The sequence below is a fragment of the Capra hircus genome, chromosome 13 (genome assembly GCF_001704415.2).
Source record: "Capra hircus breed San Clemente chromosome 13, ASM170441v1, whole genome shotgun sequence".
Lineage (NCBI taxonomy): Eukaryota > Metazoa > Chordata > Mammalia > Artiodactyla > Bovidae > Capra > Capra hircus.
The window spans coordinates 37,518,962-37,528,013 of NC_030820.1; the positions used below are offsets into that span (position 1 = coordinate 37,518,962).

The 9,052-nt window shown below is 50.6% G+C and overlaps 1 protein-coding gene across 1 annotated transcript; it reads left to right on the forward strand.

Moving 5' to 3' along the window:
• Positions 2,144-8,247, forward strand: BANF2 (barrier to autointegration factor 2). The gene is made up of 2 exons (XM_005688064.1): positions 2,144-2,269; positions 8,101-8,247. The coding sequence occupies exons 1-2, from the start codon at positions 2,144-2,146 to the stop codon at positions 8,245-8,247; spliced, it is 273 nt and encodes a 90-aa protein (XP_005688121.1).

The window sequence follows — 9,052 nt, forward strand, 5'->3', positions numbered from 1 at the left end:
CCTCACTGAGACCCCAGGAGGCTCACATTCAGGGGAAGGAGGCCCATCGGAAAATGCGGAGAGATGAAAATGCAGTTTTGTTAGGAGAGGGCCTTTCTACCTGTGACCTGAGCATGTCTTGTTGGGTTGGGAAAGGGGATGTAACCGACTAAAGTTAGAACATGAGGGACAAGTCAGGTGACTCAGTATGAGAAAGGATGGGGGGCCCAGAAGAACATTGCCCCCAGGTTCCCAAGTCTCTCCTGAGAAATCTTGTCTGAAGGAGGTCATGCTTGATAAATGGGGCATTTGCCTTCCTGTGAAGATGCCCCCTGGGATGCAGTGGGGTGAGGAGGAAATCTGGGGTGCCTCCCCACCTCAGAGATGTGGTCAGATGCTCCAAGTCTGAGGAGCAGGATAGCAGGCAAGGCACAGAGCGAGGATACAGACCTTTGTCAAGCCCTCCACCTCAACCACCAGCCATAGCTTTGTATAGAAGAAACCCAGCTAACAAAGGGAGCTGAGATGCCAAAGGAAGTGGCCAACTCGTGACCTCAGATGGCCTGTCCCTCGGGCCAGTCTCTGAGCTCGCACCCCCAGAAGCAGAGTGCTACAGCAGTGGCTCTCCTTGGGCGGCATTGACCCCAAGCCCACTAGGACGTTAACCAGGCAGTGGACACGGGAGGTCCACCAACATCCAGAACTGGGGGCTGCCTTCTTGTCTAATGGAAGACCTGCCTTTACTGTCAGGGCAAGCAACCTCCAGTATCATAGTTGCTATTGACCAGTGGCAATGGAGTGTGTTTCCCGTCTTCTCCTTCTCAAAAGGGAGAATTCTCCCCCAGAAATCTTTGGTGCAGATAGCCTGGTTTTTCCCAACATTGCTGACTATGTTGATGACTGTGAACCTCAGAACTTGGTTCGTAGGTGACCATCCTGTGAGTAAATACTTCCAGACATGATGGGGAGTCTGATGCATCTCCCAGAAAATATGAACTCAAATCTGAATGCAGTAATTGAATGAATCAGGGGGTTTCACCCTTTGGGGGAGGGGGTAAGTCTATTTAAATACCCAAGTATGGGTATTTCTGATGCTTATGTAAGGGAAAGTGAGGGTACCAACATTAGTTTGTCAAAGAGGTGGATCATATGGGACATTATGGTTACAGCCTTCACACCACCTGCCCCTCTATCCATAATAATCCTGATTTTGTGCAGCTCCTACAGCTTAGGGAAAGCTGACTCCACCTCCAGGTCTAGGACGGGGAGTCCAGCTGGATGAAGCCTGCTCAGAACCCCTAAGAAACACATCCCTTCTCTTTTGAAACTTCTTTTGGAGCAGAGATGTTGGTGGGGATGGTGAAAATCTGAGTGCTGGAGCAGCCATTTCACCACCATGGGGGGAACCAACCCCAACTGAAACCAGGTTGAAAAACTCAGAGAAATGAATCCACAATCCTGATTGTATCAGACCCAATCTCACTCTTGGGCTTCTGCCTTATATAATGTCTCTTTTAATATTTGAGCCAGTTAGAGTTTTCTGTTCCTTGCAACCAAACAACCAGCTATTATAGAGTGTGATAAAGGCTAAAATAAAAATATGAAAAAAATGTTGGAGAACATAGATTAATTAGCTCAGAGAAGCAAGCTGTTTCTTCAAGCATTTAGGGTGGGAAGGTTGGAAAGGAACCCAGCAGAGTTCTTAGCATCAGGGGTCCCCGACCTCCGGGATCTAATGCCTGATGATCTGAGGTGGAGCTGATGTAATAATAATAGAAATAAAGTGCACAATAAATGTAATGCCCTTGAATCATCCCCAAAACATCCCCTTTCCTCCCCCAGTCTGTGAAAAAATTGTCTTCCGTGAAACTGGTCCCTAGTGCCAAACAGGCTGGGGACCCCTGCTTAGCATCCAGCCCACCCTTTTCATGGGGAGTTACTGGGCTCATCTGAGGCCACTGTTACCCCTCTCTTAGTCCACGCAGGTAGGGATGGGTATGGAAAGGCTTGTGAGCAGGGCATTGCCCTTGGCATCTAAAAATTTCCAGTAAACGCTGGATGGTGGGAGGCCGCCCACTATCACTAGCCCAAGCCCCCCGCCCTCGGAAGTCTGAGGGTGTTCTCCAGCCTCCTAACACCCCTGCCCCCACTGCTGTTATAGGACATGGACCACATGTCTCCCAGGCTGAGAGCTTTCCTCTCTGAACCCATCGGAGAAAAGGATGTTGCCTGGGTGGACGGGATCAGCCATGAGCTGGCAATCAACTTGGTTACCAAAGGTTTCAACAAGGTAATCCCTCTTCCTGTTACTCCACCTTCTCCTCCTAACCCACCTCCCCTAATCCTGCCAGGTGGCAGTGGCTGCCACGTGTCCCTGCCAGCGGCCATCAGAGAGCAGAGCTGCCACTTGGCCGAGTGCCACAGGCTTCAGTGTCACTGACCCGCGTGCTTGGGCAGCCACCAGGGTCTGCAGAAGATGCATAAACTGAATCACTGTGTCTCGGAGCAGCTGGGCTGTGCGAGGTTCACGTGGTGCTCACACACCCAGGGGCGGACAGAGGTGAGCCGGCCACAGAGTCTGGAGCCGAGATGTCAGGATGGGTGACCTGGGTGATCTCCCCGCCCGCCTTGAAGAAATTCGGATTGGGGAGGCAGATCCCTCACCTCCTATTAGGCCTTGGCAGGTGGAGTAATAGCAGCCTGGCATCTACACCCGAGTAAGAGGAAGTGAGTTGTTGTAAGATGTCACTAGCTGTCCAGGCATGGCCTCGAGGGTGGCTGATGGAATCAGAAAGGTCTATGTGTGAATAATTGTTTTTATGATGCTGTTACAAGGCTTTGTGTACCTTAGGAAGGACTGGGAGCTTTTCCCGGAGAAAGTGGGCAGGCGGGAATCCACAGGGTCTCGGTCGACAGAGGCCCCACCAGCAGGGCCACGGCTGGTCATTCCCTTTAGCTCTGAAAGCCAGTCCACGGCTCAGGCAGGAAGGGGCTGCAGAGACACCCAGGGACACCGGTGCCACTGCGTGTGTGACTAACAGTCTGGTTTGCACTGGCCCAGTGCATGGCTGTGTCCAGGGACGGTGGGATGGCTGGTTCTGTAGTTTTCTGATTGACACGCGGCCCTGAGCCATTCGTTAAACACTCTGAACATCATCCTGCTGCTGCTGCTGCTGCTGCTAAGTCGCTTCAGTTGTGTCCAACTCTGTGCGACCCCATAGACGGCAGCCCACCAGGCTCCCCCGTCCCTGGGATTCTCCAGGCAAGAACGCTGGAGTGGGGTGCCATTGCCTTCTCCAATGCGTGAAAGTGAAAAGTGAAAGTGAAAAGTGAAAGTGAAGTCGCTCAGTCGTGTCCAACTTTTAGAGACCCCATGGACTGCAGCCTACAAGACTCCTCCATCCATGGGATTTTCCAGGCGAGAGTACTGGATTGGGGTGCCATTGTCTTCTCTGGAACATCACCCTAGTCTGCCACAATTTAATGTCTGGTAGATGGGATTGTCAGGAAGGTGGAGAGAGGTGAATTTGCTTCTTTCCTTCCAGATAAAGGTGGGAAGGGCATTTGGGAGCAGGAATAAAAGCAGGCAAGTCTGACTAGGGGAGACATTTGAAATTCTGTTATTTTTTAGAAGAAATTATTATCCCTTTGACTTTTCTATTGTGGTGTCTCACATCCACACTGATGTGATGGTTCAGCTCAGTGAGTTTTCACAATAACACACATGCACAGCCCCACCACCCTCATCCAGTGATCAGGCTCCTCCGCAATTCCAGACAGTTCCCCCGTGTGTCTTCCAGGTCAACGCCACCTCCCCACTCCCACAAATAACTGCTATTCCGGCTTCTACCACCATTGGTCTAATGTCTCTGTAATTGTGAGGTTTTGTTCTTGTTCAGCCAGACTCGGTTCAAAAAATATTTAAATTTACATGTGGTAAATTTCACCCTTTTTAGTACCCAGTTCTGCCATTTTTGACAAATGCTAGCAGTTGTATAGCCACAACCACAATCAAGATCTGAAGCAATCCCATCGCATTAAAATATTTCCCCTTACCTCTCACATTTCTCACCCTCAGGCCCTGGCAACTACAGATTTGTTCTCTGTCCCTATTGTTTTGCCTTTTCCAACTTGTTTCAATTGAGATAGATAGGATGACAGGCATATTAAAGACAAAGGAATGAATGAATAATGGGAAATTTCCAGGTATCTGAGAGCTTGAAACACAGAGTTAGGGCTACAGGGAAGACGGAACTGGCTAGGTCTCTGGAGACCTGCTCCTCTGTGTCCCCCACCTCCTGGCTTGCTGTGACCGGCTCTCCACATCTACTTATTGCAAGGGCCACTGATTCCAGGCACTAACGCCAGGGGTTTCACCTTCTGCCTTAGTTTTGAGCTCCTCATCCAGCCATGAATGAGATGAGAGGTTGCCATCTTCACTTTACAAAGGAAGAGACAGAGGCCCTGGAGCCTGAGTGCCTTGATCAAGGTCCTGAGTGAGGACAGAACGGCCATGGGTTATTTCATCAAAAATCACACAAGAAGACTGCTGCCAGGAAGTTATCTCAACAGGGAGGGGGCTTATGCTGAGATCCTGTATCACCTCCTTGAGCCTGGCTGAGCCTCTAAGAGGATCCAGGAGGTGACCCCAATGTAGTATCTATAAGATGAGCAGGTGCTTCAGGGGGGAGGCCAAGTCTGTGGGTGGGGCCACAGGTCTGTAGAGGGGAGGGGACTGTGGGCAGCCAGCTCAGATGCAGCAGCAGAAAGTCAGACTCCTGCAGTGCTTTCCACAGGCTATATCTTTTTAGAGCAGTTTTAGGTTCACAGCAAAATAGAGCAGAAAGTTCAGAGTGTGGAAATACCCCTGTGTGCATCCAGCCTCCCCCATCATCAGCATCCCCTTCGGAGTGGTAGCTTTGCTACAGGAGAACCTACATGGACATGAATCCTCCTAGGTACACAGTTCACATCAGGGCTCGCTCTGTGTCATGCATTCTATGGGTTTGGACACATGTGTGATGACCTGTATCCACCGTGAAATGAAAGAGTTGCTCAGTCATGTCAGACTCTGTGAGCCTAGGGACTGTAGCCTGCCAGGCTCCTCTGTCCATGGAATTCTCCAGACAGGAATACTGAAGAGTGTTGCCAGTCCCTTGTCCAGGGGATCTTCCGGACCCAGGAGTCGAACCCAAGTCACCTGCATTGCCGGTGGATTCTTTACCATCTGAGCCATCAGGAAAGGCCAGTATCCACCATGGTGATGTCCTACAGAGTTATTCTTCTACCCCATAATCCTCTGAGCTCCTGGTTTTCTGTGTCCTGCCCACAGGAGGTCTGAGCATGGCAGCCCCTCCCCCAAGCTGGGGATCCCCGGGGTTCCTTGGCTGTGAACAGGAACCCTCTCAATTTCCACCTCTGCTCATGGCAGCTTCCTCAGCCACGTCCCATGTGAGAGCTGGGCCATAAAGGAGGCTGAGCACCAAAGAATGGATGCTTTCAAACTGGTGTTGGAGAAGACTCTTAAGTCCCTTGGCCTGCAAGGAGATCAAACCAGTCAATCCTAAAAGAAATCAACCCTGAATATTCGCTGGAAAGACTGATGCTGAAGCAGAAGATGCAATACTTTGGCCACTTGATGCAAAGAGTCGAATTATTAGAAAAGACCCTGATGATGGGTAGGATTGAAGGCAGGAGGAGGAGGGGGAGACAGAAGATGAAATGGTTAGATAACATCACTGACTCAATGGACATGAATTTGTGCTAACTCTGGGAGATGGTGAAGGACAGGGGAGCCTGGAGTGCTGCAGTCTGTGCGGCCGCAAAGAGTTGGACATAACAGCGACTGAACAGCAACAGCATAAATGTAGCATTTGGTTACAGAAAAAGTTGTTGGTCACACACAGTGCCTGGTGCTGTGAAATGCATTCACCACAGGCGCTGAGGAGCTGGGAGCTGGCAGAGGAGTCAGGCAGACAGTGAGGGGCTGCATGTCTGTACTTGAGAAGTCTGGGTGTGCTTGTGGAGACTGAAATATTGAATGAACGTTGATCAGGACCAGCTGCTAATTTGCCGGGCCCAGTGCAGGATGAGGATGGGAGGCCCCTGGTGCAAGTTCATTAGGAATTTCAAGATGGCGCCAGCACAACAGGAAAACAAGTGGGGCTTCGGAGTACAAGGCCTGGGTGCCAACGTGGGTCACCTACAGGGACCCCAGACTCAAATATCACTGCTGTTGAGCAAGGAATGGGCACGCAAGCTAGAGCCTGGTCCAGACCTGCTCACAGGTGGGATGTGGCATTGAGGGGACATTTTCCCTGGAGCCACCATCCCGTCACGTGGGCAAAGGCTGGCATGGGAGAGATGGTGGGGAAGTACGTCAGGGTGCCCGCATCCCTTTCCCTGCGGTCAGATTCCTGTGCTCCCAAGGAGGCAGAGGGTGGCTCCCTGGGTAGGAATTCACTCTCTGGAGCCCGGAGAGAAACCAAGAGGGTTTGGTTTCTATTAGGGCCATGATGAAGGCCCACAGCTCCAGCTTCCCTTGGGAGCAGAGAGAAGCAGGCTGACTTACCCAGCTCCAGAGGCCCTCCTGCCTGCAGGATTTCTGGGAAGTTCACCTCTGGTCCTGAGAGCCACACACTCCCTGGCATCCTGGCTGCGGAACATGGAGGGGACCTGGAGACTCTGATGGCCAGAGCAGCGATGGATGCCAGCAGATGGCAGAGGCGCCAGGCCAGGCGGCAGTTGGGTTGCGCTGGAATGGGGCCGAGGACAGGAGTCCTAACCTCCTGGGTTTTCAGTGAGTCTATTCGGAGAGTGGATGGAATGCAGGAAACCGTCTCAGGGGTCTGGAGCCTGTTGATGAAGTTCAAAAGGGCCTCTTACTATTATCATCGAGTTCTCTTTCCTGGGACAAAGCTCTGTGTTTCCTAATCTTGCACTGCCCACATTTACTGAAGCAATGGGCTCAATCAATATTCAGTAAATGTTCATTGTTTTAAAAAGTTGAATTAAAAAAAAAAAACTCAGTAAAATCACGCTTGAAAAGATGAGGATACTGATAAGTAAAATGAGGTGATTCTCAGCAATAACATTACTTTTTACAAAAGATGATTAAAACACCAGATAAAATGACCATGAAATCCTGGCCTTTGTTTCTTTTCAGAAACTGGATCTAGGCAAAAAAAAAAAAAAAAAAAAACCCACCAAACTCCAATGCTTAGGTATATTTTAAGACTGGAATTCAGCTTTTATTTAATGTCTTTTAAAGAATTCATCCCTTCAATAGTTCAAATGAAGTTTGCTTGGTTTTATGTAAGTGAAATACCCAGACACCAGCGGGTTTTCCTGGAGAGGGCCCAGGACTTAAGGCCTGGACACTGGTTCCTATTCACTCCAGGCCGGAAAGCTGGGCACTGGATGCGACCTTAAATCTCCAGCCTTCCCTGTTCAGTGGCTCGGCCAGTCTGTGGATCTCAGATGTCTCTTTCTCCATGTGGTCCTTTCCCCTCAGTAGTAACAGTGATGAAACAGCATGAGAGGAATGAGAAGCTGTGGGACCAGGACTCAGAAAAACAGAGAACAGCCTAGAACTTTGACTAGTGTGTTTTTCATCCATCCACAGAGACTCTTCAGCAGGGAAGAGGGGCAAGGCTCAGCATGCTCCACACCTTGTATGTTCCTCCCATGGACAAAAAGGAGTTTGCATTTCTCCATTGGTCTCACTGGGGCCCCCCAGGTGGCTCTAGTGGTAAAGAACCCGCCTGTCAGTGCAGGAGACATAAGAGACATGGGTCAGTCCCTGGGCGGGAAAGATCCTCTGGAGGAGGAAATGGCAACCCACTCTAGTATTCTTGCCTGGAGAGTCCCTTGGACAGAGGAGCCTGGCGGGCTATAGTCCAGAGGGTCGCACAGAGTCGGACACGACTGAGCACGCACACAGGCACCTCTCAGCCAGGACCAGGCTCTGGTCAGGATAGAGTTCCCATGGCCTACGTCAGCATTTCAGGGACGGCCACTGCCCCTTGGATTTGACCTGTGTCCGATCCTTGGTTTTCTCGGGTGTCCTCACACTGGGGAAGGAAGAGAATAGCTGAGTACTTTCCTGTGTTCTCCCCACAGGCTTACGTCCTGTTGGGACAGTTCCTCCTGATGCACAAGAGGGAAGCCGAGTTTCAGAAGTGGCTCATCTGTTGCTGCGGAGCCACCGAGTTTGAGGCCCGGGAGTGTTCCAACTGCCTGAAGGAATGGTGCTCCTGCTTCCTGTAGACACAGCCTGGCCCTGAGGCGCCTCCCGGAAAACAATGCCTCTGCATCGACCCGGGCTCCAAGTCGTTATTTCCCTTTTTGCTTTATTGACACAGGTTTGTTATAAAAAACAGCTCAAGAAAATAAAAGAAGACAAATACTAGCACAGTGACCTCCAGATTCCACCCACAAACATTTGCCTTATGCCGATATCATGCCCGCTGTCTCTTGCTGCTGCTGCTGCTGCTAAGTCACTTCAGTCGTGTCCGACTCTGTGCGACCCCATAGATGGCAGCCCACCAGGCTCCTCCGTCCATGGGATTCTCCAGGCAAGAATACTGGAGTGGGTTGCCATTTCCTTCTCCAATGCATGCATGAATGCTAAGTCACTTCAGTCATGTCTGACTCTGTGTGACCCCATGGACAGCAGCCTACCAGGCTCCTCCGTCCCAGGGATTCTCCAGGCAAGAGAACTGGAGTGGGTTGCCATTTCTTAGCATACATTTATCTCCAGGAATGGATAATTTTATTTTAAAATGGGAATTCAATTTTAAGTCAGTGTAGTAGTTATCAACTGCTGCAGAACAAAGGAACCCAAAATGCAGCTGCTTATTAACAGGAACAGTCATTTTATCTCAGTTTCTGAGGGTCAGGAACTGAGTTGCTTGGCTGGGTGGGTCTATCTCAGGGCCCCCTGTGAGATTACAGACTGTGGGCCAGGGAGCAGATTGGCCTGGGCTGGAGAAGCCACATGGTTTCTCATGTAGCTGGTGGCCTGAGACCTCAGCTGCTCTCTGAAGGGGGCCTCTCTCAGGCTTCGATGACC